The sequence below is a fragment of the Fusarium flagelliforme genome (assembly GCF_020744385.1).
Source record: "Fusarium flagelliforme strain FIESC 12 MPI-CAGE-AA-0113 chromosome Unknown B0J16scaffold_2, whole genome shotgun sequence".
In the NCBI taxonomy this organism is placed as follows: Eukaryota; Fungi; Ascomycota; class Sordariomycetes; order Hypocreales; family Nectriaceae; genus Fusarium; species Fusarium flagelliforme.
Window position 1 is genome coordinate 2642737 of NW_025763504.1, and position 13595 is coordinate 2656331.

Below are 13595 nucleotides of genomic sequence, written 5' to 3' on the forward strand. Positions count from 1 at the left end.
CAGTTTTTCTAGAAGTTTCCCGTATTGGGGACATGACGTCAATGAACTTTCACTCTGTCGTTCTTACTCGCCTCGCGCGTCTCGGCGAAAATTAAGCCACCTCATCAAGGGACGAGAAGAGGAGACAGAGTCTACAGTATGCCTGGGTAACCTGGACTAAGGCTGCAAGAGAACGTACCACTCAATCGACTCTCGTAGGATGGATGGCTCGGTAGATAGATGATGTACATACCTCCACCAGTGATTCAAGTTAATTGACTGAGAGATTTTAACTGTTCAATCCCTTTAAAACCCGTTCATCTGTGAAATCCCGTCGCCTACCATTTCTGACCTACACTCATACTCCATCACTCATACCCAACTTTACTCAAACACCATCAAAATGCCCGTTTCTAACCAGACTGTCTTCACCCTCAACAACGGTGTCAAGATGCCCGGCGTGGGCTTTGGCACCTTTGCCAACGAGGGCGCCAAGGGCGAGACCTACAAGGCTGTCACCGCTGCTCTCAAGACTGGTTACCGACACCTCGACTGCGCTTGGTTCTACCTTAACGAGGGTGAGGTTGGCCAGGCCGTGCGTGATTTCCTCGCCGAGGACAACGGTGTCAAGCGTGAGGACATCTTCATCTGCACAAAGGTCTGGAACCACCTCCACGAGCCTGAGGAGGTCAAGTGGTCCTTCGAGAACTCTCTCAAGAACTTTGGCCTTGACTACATTGACCTCTTCCTCGTCCACTGGCCTATCGCCGCTGAGAAGGACGAGGACTACAAGCCCAAGATCGGTGCTGATGGCAAGTACGTCATCAAGAAGGATCTCACTGAGAACCCCGAGCCCACATGGCGCGCCATGGAGGAGATTTATGCTAGCGGCAAGGCCCGTGCCATTGGTGTCTCCAACTGGACCATCGACGGCCTCAAGAAGCTGTTGGCCTTCGCCAAGGTCAAGCCCGCCGTTAACCAGATCGAGATTCACCCCTTCCTGCCCAACGAGGAGCTCGTCAAGTTCTGCCTTGAGAACGACATCCTCCCTGCCGCTTACTCTCCCCTTGGTTCCCAGAACCAGGTCCCCACCACTGGTGAGACCGTCCGCTCCAACAAGACCCTCAACGAGGTTGCTGAGCGCAGCGGCAACACCCTTGCTCAGATCCTCATCGCCTGGGGTCTGCGCCGCGGCTACGCTGTCCTCCCCAAGAGCTCTACCCCCTCTCGCATTGAGAGCAACTTCGAGATCCCCGACCTGTCCGATGAGGACTTCGAGGCGGTCCAGAGCGTTGCCAAGGGCCGACACACCCGCTTTGTCAACATGAAGGACACCTTCGGCTACAATGTCTGGCCCGAGGAGACTCCTGAGAACGGAACCTCTGTTGTTTAAAGCGGTTTACGAAGTAATGAATGAGATGGATACCCTATGTGATGAAGGAAAATAGGAAGCAATGTGCATTTGGCGTTTATCGCGGAAAACAAAAGTTTAGCCTAAGTTATTCCGCTGTTTGTAGGAGTGTGAGCTTAAAATGAGCTGATAAATTCACATTCAAACAATTCAGTCGTCCCTGCTGCACGTGATGTCGTGATTTTTGATTGAGCCTCAATGACACGCTGCGATACAACGTCAATAAAAGACGAAGACATTGTTGTAGATATATCAGGTCATAATTATGATTCCGACAATTTGTTTGCGCGTATTCCGGAAATCCATGGTCTGTCGAAATTTGTCGCGTCAAGGAACTTGGCGATAGCCTCACTTCTGCAATGTCAGTTTGGGGCCATAACCACGCAGGAGAAGCCACAACACCAGATAAACGGGTATGACGAGTTTTCGAATAGCATAGGTAGCCTCATAATTCAGTCAGTGATCTTATGGCCACGTTGAAGAAGAAGAAGCGACCTCATCCCACTGTGCCTCATCAAGTCGTCAACCACACAACTCCGTTTCATGCGACAATGGCTCAATTCTTATGAAATGACTGGTGAGGATATGTATAATTATCCTCACATTGCGTTCCACTTGATTGATACCAATGAACACTTGTGTCTTGAGCGATGAGAACTTGTTCGTTAAGCTCTGGCGGAGAACTGTAGGCGAACTTTATTCGACTCTTCACGAGATCTGGAAAACAGAACTACACTCGCGAGCCCAACTGTATAAAAAAAGGTTCTCATGTACCGGAGAACTACAGGACAAAGCTCCGTGGCTACATTCACGAACCTCCTGGCCAACCCCGACTGTTGGGCGAGGCACGAATTTCAAACTTGTACAATATTCCAATCTTTCAAGCTCAACGGAAGAATTCTCTCATCGTTGATAGACAAGAAAGAAGTGGAACGCTCGCCGTGTCGCCAGGAACAAGTCTCTTCCAATGAGTGTTCTTACCAAAGACCACTCGACCCGTCCTCGTTAGTACGTTGCGACCCCAGACGTCGATCAAGTTCTAGACTTCAGGATGACTTACATGAAGGACCATCGTGACCGAGATAACCGACTGACAGCGTACGATAACAAATCAGGGTCCAATCGGCGGACTTTAATTAATGCCTGTGCTCCCAAGATTACACTTGGGCCAAAGAAGGTAGATCGGTGGGTTGACGATTACGGTTGTGTCTACCATTGGCCAGCTACTTATTTGCCACTATATAGATAGAAACAACCAGATGGGACAGCCTTTGCCTCTTCTGGCAGCTTAGAATGTGGATGAAACGGGGCTGTTCTGTTGCAATCTTACCAATGTGGTATATCTGGGACATGGATGACAGTCACATGCTCAAGATCCAAAGTGGCTCCTAACCAACAGGCTTTGTCAGAATAATCTCTGCACTCTTGATATAATATGCATATTGAAGATGTCGTTATGGCTGTTTGGTAAAGGCCAATTGTTGGGAACCAAGTTTTATAAAGTTCCTGTAGGTTAGCTTACCTGAACATGCGACTAGCGTTAGGTGAAGGTATACCCAACAAGTATCATTTCACAAAGAGAAGATCAGGTAATCAGACTTCAAACCTTAGTAAATCGCTATAGTCAAGCTTACTGTTGCTGAACATGTTGTACGACCATCCTCCATCGCTATAAGCTGTAGTCATTTGAACGCGGAATTACCAAATCGGATCTTGTTCCGCACTGGGCGCGATTGACATGGAAGCGGGGGCTCACCTTCAGCTTTCAGTTCTGACTCCTCCTCAACCTTTCACAACAACGGATAATTGTACCCGCTTCTAGGTAAACGCTATCCCCGAGTTTCATAATATGGCTGCAGAATCGGGTGACAGAAATGATCTCGGCAGGAACTTATCTGCGGTCGCTATTCCCGGGTCATCCATTGGTGGGGAACATCTCGGTACCCCATTCTTGGACGCCTTGGCCTTGGACACTACCGATGGACTCACCTTTGATATGGACGGTGACCTCTGGTATGCACAATTAAGTCAACTGCCAGTCGATGCCGATACACCCAACTCAGATCAGAGTCAGAATGCCGCTCATCAGCACCAGCTCCACCTTCAACAAGGCCCAGACTTACAGCCGGACATACCAACAACCCAAGTGACAAGCTCGTCAACCCAGGCTCTACAGGGCCCTCGAAGTAACAAACTCGACTCCCCCACCCCAAACTCAGCATCAACCCACTCTCCAATCAACACACCCTCAACCCTTCCCCCAAAGGTCGGCCATCGCTTCACCCTCGAAGCCCTCCGCTCTCTAAAAGAATGGTTCTCAGCACATGTTGACAACCCCTATCCCACCGAAGAAGAAAAGACTATCCTTGAACATCAAACAGGCTTGAGTCGGACTCAAATTACAAACTGGCTAGCGAATGCGCGAAGACGTCGCATCGTGGCTGACAGTCGCACGAATGGTAGTAGTCAGACGCCCGAAGAGTATACACCCACAAGGTCAGGAACGCCTATTCCAAGGAGGGGCCAGACGTGGAGGGACCTTAATCCTATGCAGAGATGGCAGAACTCACCACCGGAGAATGAACCGGCTCTCGTGTCGGATATTGCGAGGGCGATGGCTTCAGGAGAATTGGTTTCAACAAGTAAGTCGTCGTCAACCACGACCTTTGACAGCTGACCTGACAAAGGGCAGGAGGCCGAAGAGGAACATTCTCAAGTGACGAAAAGATATCCCGAAGACGTCGCCAAAGATCAACAGCCAGTAGTCTGGGCACATCAAGAAGTGCATCGACAGACTCACGTTCATCCAGAGGCTCCATCAGCGGAACCTCATCCCACAGCCGCGGTCGCTCAATCCAGAAGATACGGCCGCAGAAGAACTCACTAACCAAGCCACGATTCACCTTTCAGTGTACATTCTGCACCGAGACGTTCAGAAGGAAGTACGACTGGCAGCGACACGAAAACTCTTTGCATCTTCCACTGGAAAGGTGGGAATGCTCACCAAACGGAACAACTGCTATAAACCCGGATACTGGACAAATGTGCTGTCTGTTTTGCGGACATGACGATCCTAGTGAGACACACTTGGCGAGCCATAATCCGTCTGCATGCCAGGAAAGAGCGTTCAGCAGGAAGGATCATCTCAAACAACATCTGCGACTTGTACACAATGCTGTACTGACTGACCTTACTACGAAACTGTGGAAGACTACTCAGCCAGACATTGTTTCACGATGTGGGTTCTGTCAAGCTTCATTGAGTACATGGCCTGATAGGGTTGACCACCTGGCGAACCACTTTAAGCTGGGCTGTACGATGAGAAGCTGGGTTGGAGACTGGGGGTTTGAAGACTCTGTCCTCAAAACTATTGAGAACGGAATGCCTCCATGTAAGTAACGACATCCGCCATGAGGAACCTAACTAATAGTATCAGATTTGGTCGAATTAGAGCGCGGCACACCGTTTCCATTTACTGCCAATGGCAGACCACCTGATTCCCCTCGAAGCGCATACGAACTCATCACGATGGAGTTGGCGTACTTCATCCAGAACTACAACGACACAACGGACACGCTCCCAAGTCACAGAACACTGCAGCTTGAAGCATGTCGCATTGTATTTGGGTCCGAAGTAACATTTCCTGAACTCAATCCAGGCTCGCACGGAGGCTCTTCATGGCTCAGAGACCTACTATTGTCGTCTGACGAGATCGTCCAACAAGCTCGGTTCGCGCCGATCCGATCGCGGGCAGAGAGCCGATTATCGGTGTTGAGGATCAAGGGTAAGAACGCCCTTTTCGAAGAGTGTCCACTGGAGGCTCGCCTGCAAGCCTTTATGCGTTCTCAGCGAGTAAAGGGCATCCACGCCATATCAGACCATGAGTTGCAGAGAGAAGCTGGTCGAATTGTGTTGCAAATGGAGAGTGAACTGCATACGAAGCCTGAGTATGTGGCGAATTGGCTGATCGGGTTTCTCAATTATTCGACAAGCTGGATTGGTCAGTTCAGGCGACGTGCAGATTCGGCGTTGGCAGGCGACAGCAAGGAGGCTTTCACGACAAGCCATGGTGCGTTATGGCAAGACCAACCAAGCGCTCAATCACAGCCCAACGCTCTACCATGGGCTGGGCAAGCATCGTGGCCTACTGGGAATGACTGGGAACTCGTTGGACATGGCGACTTAGCAGACACTGATATGTCCAGTTTAACAGAGAGGGGAGACAGAGTCGGCTCGACACCCGCTGATACATTGCTTCAAGACTTTACATGGCTGTGGTCAGATGATCAGTCGCCGCCCGCTATACCACAAACAAATGGCAGCCCCAATGAAGAAGGACAGTCAACACTTCGGCCGACATGGCTTGGCCCCGGAATCTACGTCCTGAATGATCCGAATCACATTCCATGGTTTGCGCGCGAGATGAAGCGATGGGTGAAAGCAACAATGTCGCCGAACAATCCCATTTGCCATGTCCCGTCGGATGAAGAACTGAGACATCAAGCCCGATGCCTCTTATATAACGAGTAAGGCTACACTCTCAGGTCTCAATTGACATGCTTTGCTGACCGTGAATAGCGACGACCCATGGAACCAGACACCAGCAGACAATGCGCAATGGCTGGAAATGTTTAAGACAGATGCAGGCATATCCAAGTAGACGAGCAAAGAGTTGACAAATCTTTTGTTTCATCAGAAAAGCCTTTATTCTCTCGGCAGATCCCTTAGTTCTTTACAACCGATTAATCTTGACTTTGACTAAAAACTTGAGTTGATGATAAACAGCAGCTGTCTGCGACAGAGTTAACGTCAATGTGTTAGAAGGAATAGCCGCTAAAAAATAAGAGACGAAACAATTTAGGTAACTTATGGAAACTTAGGCTAGCACTTAGGATGCTTTATTTTGGTGGCCTAAGCCTTAGAGGATAATTCTTTTGTTGCCAACCTGGTTTCCGGGGTCCTCCTCCTGCTGCTGCTGCTGTTCAAACAGTTATCGCATTCGTACCCATCCCAGACCGCACATCCATGATTAGGGTGGTTGCGACCAATGGCGTTTTTGATGTCGTCTGTAAGATGCATCTTGCCGGCTGTTGTAATGACTTGAGTGGCTTTGTAATGTGTTGATGTTGATGGAAGGAAGAGGAAAAGAACAGATGGAAGCGAGATAGTGCATTTTGTGCCAAACCGAGACCCAATATTAGGGCAAGGTAAAGGCAAAAGAAGGTCCCGTGTGAGCATTGGAGTCATAGTGCTTAAAGAATGTAATTCAGGACGGAAAACTTATTATCAGGCATACAACCGGCATACATGGTTGCAGATCGCATCCTGTGACACTCTCCGGCTCGACCTGAATAACAATTTCTCCTATTTCATTTGTACTTAGATGTTAGCACTCAAAACTTATCAGTTATTGGATTCCAGTACTTACTCGATGTCCATTGAGCACACCAGTGATGCAGCAAACTCCTCAAACTCCTCAGTAACTTGCGTCATGTCCCTTTGCCAGCGCTGGTAGTAGTGAGGCAGCTAGGACCTTTTGCCCCGTTTCGATACTTGGTCTCGTGGTGTACCCTACTTCGCCTACTTCATTGCATGCTTCATCACCTGATTCGCCTGCTTCGTGATGTACCCTGACTCGCTGGCTTGGTATGACATTCCAGCGTTACGAATACAATCAAGTGCGGAGGTGAGGACGCTGTTTTGGTACTGGAAGACACTGAGGATGCAAGTCACAAAGCTCAACACCGCATATCTAAAGCAGGCGGAAATCATTGCTACGACACCAGGAGCTGTGTACGGCAGCTTCTCCAAGCACTTCAAACCAGGGAGCTATTCCACTGCGGGGTAAGTTAAGTGTGGGGTTGAGGAGGCTGTTTACTGGGGGTTTGCTTGTGACACATCTGGTGATAAGATACCCGGCAATGCGTACTCAATAAACCAACACTTTTACCGACGTTGAGATATTGGAGCTAGGCCCCGGCTTTCATCTGAACGGCTGGAAATGCAGTAACTGCAAGAGCAGGTATATAATTCCCCATTTCCTCGACTATTGTGTCGTGATTCGCCGACTCTGTATATACAGGATTTGCCACGTTCAAGTGGTAAATCTTGAAAGTATTTTTAATGCAAGGTTCACTTCAACTAGTCATGATACTAGACACGCCAGGTATAACGCCAGGGCATGAATAGAGTCAGAGTACACTTGGAAAAGTGTTATTTGTTTAAGTACGCATTGCCGGGCATCTTGTCACCAGATGTGTCACTAGCAGACCCTGAGTAGAATACACTTGGAATCGAAGTATCAACACGGGGTAAAGGTGCCTAGTTGCTTTAAGGACATAATGGCAAAGTGCTTCACCATGCATCTTGTCGTCTTCGTCCGGACTTCAAGTGGGGTGGAAGGTGCTCCTTCCCAAAATGTGTTGTGGTCTTCGTCCGGACTTGATCGAAGACAGAGGGACGGAAGGTGGTCCTCACCCTGGGATGACATGGTAGTGGGCCAGAGGAAGCACCTTCCTGATGGGAATTGGGACACAGTAATAAAATTCTGAACGCCAGCTCAAGTCTCTTCCTCTCTTCTTTCTCTACCCCCCCCAAGCTCACCAACTTATATTTGGTGATTTGTGCTGCGTCTTGCCTACATCTGTCGACAGTCTCTTTGCTGCTCTCCCTCGCCGCCGCTGCCGCCAGTACCTGTCTTCCTCTTCCCTCCCCCCTCCTCCCTGTTGTGTCAGACTTCCGAAACAGCGGTTACCGAAGGCCTCGGTCCCGGTCGTCAGCAGTCTTGTTCACCTTTCGGGGTGATTTGCCCGTAAGTAGGTTGTCTTCAGCATTCAGGATCCGACTCCTTCTCCTCCTCCTCCTCTTCTCCCTTCTTTCACCCTCTACAATGTCTACCACCATGGACAACGCGGCCGCCATCGACAAGATCCTCAACGACTTCGTGGTTTGCCATTCCGCATAGGAGTCTGAATTGAGCAAGTACCACCAGCTCAAGGGTAGCACCACCACTCTCAACTCTGCTCGCAAGCAAGCACTCGGTGAATAGAATAAAGTCCTGAATTTCTGTACCAAAGATTGCTTTCAAGCCCAGCTCCGGCTACTTAAGCACGTGGGAGAAGTGTAGCTCTTCTCGGCGACGAGGCGGTTTTTGGTCTTTAACAACTACATTGAGGCAAACAGCCCTTAAACGTACTAGGATAGTTGAAATACATTTTACCCGATCACGTTGGGCCGTCAGAGCCGCATTCTTCCTTTCGACTCCTAAAAGCTTGTCTAGCGCCACCATGATGATTGCCAATAATCCACTCCTTTCTAACCGCTAACATTGACAACGGGTTGGCGAGCTTGCTCGAGCTCCCTATTGAGCTTCTTTACTTCACTCTGTTCGGCCTCCAGGGCTTGCTTTAGCTCGTCACGCACGGCGACCGGAATAGTGTCCCTGGTATCTCTCTCCAGGTCAAGTGTCAACCTGAGTGTATCAATCTCCTGAGCCATTGCGGAGGCCTTGGCCTTTTCTTTCGTCCATCGGACCCGAAGCAAGTTCCGCTCAGATTTAGCGACTCTTTGCTCTCTCTCGGAAGTCTCGAGACTCTTTCGTACTTCTTCGATCTCCTTACGTAGTAGGTCGAGCGTCTTTGCTGTAATCTCTGCATCATTGCGTGCTTTGGCGACCTTGTCCTTTGCCTCCGCCTGGGAGCAAAGGAGTCGATTTTCGGTGGCTTCGGCACTTGCTCGTGCTTCGGCGGCAGTCTGTTCTGCTTGGTCCTTGGATGAAGTGAGGAGTGTGATTTGATGCTTTAACGTGTATTGTTCAGATGACGTGGCTTCCGACTTGATGTGTAATTCGTCAATTTGCGTGCGCAACGCAGCGTTCTCGGTGTGCAGGTCCTCCTTTGAAGCAGATAGCTCAGAGATCTTTTGACGGAGCCCCTTTTGTTCCCCGAGCCGACTCTCGAGCTCGTCTCGCTCAATGCGGAGTTCGGATACTCGCTGTCGTAGTTCTTCCAGGTCGAATGAAGTGGGGGTTTGAAGCCCGTTCTCCTTTGAGGCGGGAACTCGAAGGTTACCGCGGAAGCTTCGGAGGACCCAAGAAGGATCGAACTCATCGGTTGCGATCAGAGAGTAGAGGTGTGAGCGAGCTGCTGAAAAGAGAACCATATGTAATTCGTGATCTTCCTTGTATTCCAGGGCGACGCGAATCGCGCCGAGGAACGCCCCGTCCTTCCAGTGGGTGCGGAGGAGTTTCTCGATTTGCTCTCTAGCGAATTCGGAAAGCTTTGGGATTTTGTAGTGAAGCCCCATACCGCTCATGTGCATATGGCGAATAAGCAAGTCCCGAGTGAACAGTGCTTCGGCAGGCTTTTTTCCTGTTCCCGCTGCGTACGGTCAGTCGGGATGAGGGTCAAGGCTAGCAACATGCTTTACTTACCAACCGCTTTGACGCTAGGGAGGAGTATACAGTTGACTTCGTAGTAATCGCTCTTGAGGAACTCAACGAGGCAATTGACGGCATCAAGATCGAAGTCTGTAACATGGATGATTCCTTCCCCTTTCTCGTTTGCGGCTAGTGCCAGCAAGACAGGGGACGCTTCCGCTGCGGTCTTTGAGATGACAAAAAGATAGCTCTCGCAGAGAAGCTGCACTCCCCTCTCTGCCGGTCGGGTCATTTCGACGGCATTGAAGAAAGGAAGAATAGAAAGAGGAGTTGAGATTGATCAAGGGGAAGGTGGGGCGGGGCAATCATTCACAGCAGCAGGCAGTCGACTCTCTGCCTTGCTGCCTAACTTGGACGCAAGTCTTTAGTGAAGGCTTAGGCTAGGTGATCATAAGGAATCAAAGGGTTTGCTAAGTCTTTGACCATGTAGTCTAAACTCCTCTAAGGGGGATGACACTTCGGCGGGGCGCAGATTTGAACACTGCTGCACTATGCCTGCAAAGAACGGTCGTGGTCGTGTCTTCTATCCGTGTCATGTATTGTCGCAGCCTCAGTCTATTGCAATCAGATAGAACTGGGTTATATTGTACAAGACAGTGAAAGCGACCTTGAAGAATATGCGAGCTCGATACGACAAACCTATCGAGGATGCTGGGTTTTGCAACCCTCAAGTCGATGCCGTCCTTTACATTTGCTGGCCGTGTCATCATATCCGCCAAGAGATCCAGTAAGTGGGCACTCAAAAATCCCAGGCAGGTCAAGATTAGATTGCTTTGCATATCCTGGATCAATGGGAGTCGCCGAGGGTGCCTTGGAGATGACACCCATTGAGAGCGTCTTTGTGCAAGAAGCAGACCCATCGGATAGTGATGAAGTTCGGCATCGTCAAGTTCGAGAACTTTGATCCGGTCTACGACATCGAAGTTCGGTAGATCACTGTTACGGTCGACACCAGATTGACCAATGCGATCATGTGGAAATGGTACCAGCTGAATGGAGTGGCATTCTCAAGGCGCTACGCTCCGTATCACTGTACCACTCGTCATGGAGGCATAATCATGGCCTCGGACTCGCATCTTGGATCACGCCAGAAGATGGCATGGCGTCCAACAGTATCCCCAATCCCCAATTCGATCTTCCAATTCTACCGGTGGAGCAATGGACTCCTGGGGACATCACTGTGGCACGGTCTCATCACCCTGTCATCTGACCAAACTGCCGGACTTCTTTCAACGGCATCGATGCCCTGACTCATCAGCGTCGAAATCGACTTTGCCCAGAATATCGAGGTGGCGATTTATCTCAATACAATGATGATGATAGTCCCGCAGGTCAGCATGTGTTTGGTCACCCGCGATATCCACGATGGTAGACATTGTAGAAGGTGAAAGAAGATAGAAAAAGAGGAGGAGGAAAAGAAGGATCCTAGATATGGAAACGGATATACTTTACGGGAAGACTGCTACCCTAAAAAGCAAATAAGACTAAATCATAACCTACCTAAGAGCAAGGGTAACCGTATTTCAGAAGTCTATTGCAAACAAGGAGGAGAGGAGGAAGAGAGGGAGGGCCAAAGGCTAAAGACTAGTAGTAGTAGTATTCAGAGAGCGCAATAAAGAGACTATTAGTAGATGTAGGTAAGATGCAGCATAAAAGGGGGGTAGGGGTAGGGGTAGGGGGGTCATACACTCTCGATGTCTTTCCACGCTAGATTCAATGGCCAGCCATAAGCAGATAATGCTTAAAGACCTGAGGTCTGGTAACAACAAAGCAAACCCCCTTTGGTGCAGTGGTTAGCACACTCCTTCTGACCGTTGCCCTCGGGCCGGTGCTGTATCCAACTACATGGAGAACAAGGAGAGCCCCAGGTTCAAATCCTGGAGGGGGGAAATCTTATTTTTTGCCTTTTTGTCCCTTCAACGTATTTCCATACCAAGAAGGTATCGCGGTGGGTGAGGCTCACCCAATGTTGAGAGAGTGCGCCGCCAGTGCAGATCACTGCAGTAGTAAGTGAATACCCTGCTTTGGAGACGCGCATGGTTATTTATTTATTGTATTATCTATCTATGATATTCAGTTTCCTTCTGAAACTACGCTGTATCTTCTGTATTCTATTGGTCATTTCTTCCTATCCCGTTAGTAACCAGTCCAAGGAGCGATCGTACGTTAACCCTACGGGGTCCCCAATCTCGTGATCTTCGAGGTATTATTTTGTTAAATGTAGTATCTTAAAATTCTAGAATAGACAAGTTTGAGTTAAAGCTAGTTTTTGATTTGCCGCTACACAGACTTGACAGTCTTGTAAATAGAGTTATACCCCTGCAGAGACTTTTCTTCCAACTCTGCAAAATTCTGTCCTTTGAATCTCTCGGGGTCAAGCGCTGTAACCCGCTTCTCATCCACATCCTTGCCCTCAATAACATCCGTCAAAAACTTGGCTGTACCAGCTGCATGCGTAACCCAAACAGCAACAGCGGTATATAGGCCCTCTACAGACCCAACCTTACCGGCGAGAGGCATATTATCTGGCGTCATCGAGAAAACACCATTGAACATCCTTCCATCCTTGAACTCCGCCGCAGCAGCCGGGGGTAGTAAACCCGTTGCGAACTTCAGTGGTTGTTTGAACCAATCTACCCATTCTCCCGTTGCAGTATCCGATGGCTTTTGGCCAATAGGCTGGTGGTCGTAACTTCCAATGCCAAAGTTTGTTCCGTGGTCCCGGGCGTAGACGTGATGTTCTGGCCATCGCACGAAAGGAGGCCTGTGAGGTAGAGGATCGCGGGTTTGGCCGTGCATGTAAGGATGACCGACTGGGATGACAGGTACAGGGAATTCGAGGGTTGAAGTGAGACCTTGAGCCCAGATTCCTGTTGTTAGGATAACTTTGTCGGCGTTGAGTTGCGATGTACTGCCGTTCTCAATAGTCTCAACACCCGTGATGGAGCTTTGAGATACGAGGAGCTTCTGGACATCAGCTTCCACGAATTTCACTCCATTCTTCTTCGCTTCCTCCTGATACCAAGTCGTTATTTTAACTGCATTTGCCGTGCCATCCTTTGAGAAGAACAGCGCAGATCCAGGACCGGATTCGTTCACCAAATCTGGCGCCAGGCGATGAGCCTCCTCAATACTCATCATCTTAGCCGGAAGGCCCAATTTCTCGGCGTCTTGGCATCTGGTTCTCAGTCTCTGAATACCAGCCTCTTCGAAGGCAATTTCTAAACCGCCGACTCTGTCAAAACCGCCAGGGATCTTGACATATTCCGAAACGCTGTCGATAGCGAGCTTGGTTAGGACTTCAGATTCATTGAACTGGCCGATGAAGCCTGGGGCAATGCCACTTGATCCGAGGAGCGAGGCGAAAGATCGGTCAATCAGGGTGACTTTTCTAGGACTGGAACACTGGGAGAGGAAAAAGGCTAGTGATGATCCAACTATCCCGGCGCCGACTATGATGACAGATTCTGTTGGTTGGGACATCCTTGTGTTGTAGAACGAGTTAAAGATTGAGTTGCTGAATCATGATTATAGAATATCTGTTTTGTGGTTTTATATGATTCAATTTGGATATGGCTGGAGCCCATAGACTGACATGATGGGGCAAGTCAAGGCAAAGGCGCGCCGGTTACCTCAATGTAACCAATCAAATCGCACAAACGTGCTTGAAATTGACGACAATAGGACCCGCATCGTCAATGCACGTATAGAACTCCGCAATCTTTAACACCTCGGTAAAATACGCCTACAGTGGTGCCATAACCATAA

General features: G+C 49.3%; 4 protein-coding genes and 1 non-coding gene across 5 annotated transcripts; 3 read left to right on the top strand and 2 right to left on the bottom strand.

Annotated features, from left to right (window-relative positions):
- Positions 1-244: 244 nt before the first annotated feature.
- B0J16DRAFT_333359 (NADP-dependent oxidoreductase domain-containing protein) lies at positions 245-1537 on the top strand. Its single transcript, XM_046126818.1, has one exon. It carries the CDS (start codon positions 383-385, stop codon positions 1370-1372), a length of 990 nt encoding a protein of 329 aa, XP_045986492.1. The 5' UTR covers positions 245-382; the 3' UTR covers positions 1373-1537.
- Positions 1538-3239: 1702 nt separating this feature from the next.
- Positions 3240-6050, top strand: B0J16DRAFT_353840 (uncharacterized protein; the record flags this gene model as incomplete). Its single annotated transcript, XM_046129337.1, has 6 exons — positions 3240-3403; positions 3578-4032; position 4301; positions 4468-4781; positions 4827-5916; positions 5969-6050. The coding sequence occupies 6 exons, from the start codon at positions 3240-3242 to the stop codon at positions 6048-6050; spliced, it is 2106 nt and encodes a 701-aa protein (XP_045986493.1).
- Positions 6051-8704: 2654 nt separating this feature from the next.
- B0J16DRAFT_394562 (uncharacterized protein) lies at positions 8705-10059 on the bottom strand (the record flags this gene model as incomplete). Its single annotated transcript, XM_046132131.1, has 2 exons — positions 8705-9768; positions 9822-10059. The coding sequence occupies 2 exons, from the start codon at positions 10057-10059 to the stop codon at positions 8705-8707; spliced, it is 1302 nt and encodes a 433-aa protein (XP_045986494.1).
- Positions 10060-11602: 1543 nt separating this feature from the next.
- On the top strand, positions 11603-11716 carry B0J16DRAFT_t60. The gene has a single exon. It is a non-coding gene; the product is annotated as a tRNA-Gln (tRNA).
- Positions 11717-12056: 340 nt separating this feature from the next.
- B0J16DRAFT_333363 (FAD dependent oxidoreductase) lies at positions 12057-13380 on the bottom strand. The gene has a single exon (XM_046126819.1). It carries the CDS (start codon positions 13308-13310, stop codon positions 12108-12110), a length of 1203 nt encoding a protein of 400 aa, XP_045986495.1. The 5' UTR covers positions 13311-13380; the 3' UTR covers positions 12057-12107.
- Between the last annotated feature and the right edge of the window lie 215 nt (positions 13381-13595).

Excerpts from the sequence above, each read along its gene's own strand:
- B0J16DRAFT_333359 (XM_046126818.1), top strand. The coding sequence starts at position 383 with ATGCCCGTTTCTAACCAGACTGTCTTCACCCTCAACAACGGTGTCAAG.
- B0J16DRAFT_333363 (XM_046126819.1), bottom strand. The coding sequence starts at position 13,310 with ATGTCCCAACCAACAGAATCTGTCATCATAGTCGGCGCCGGGATAGTT.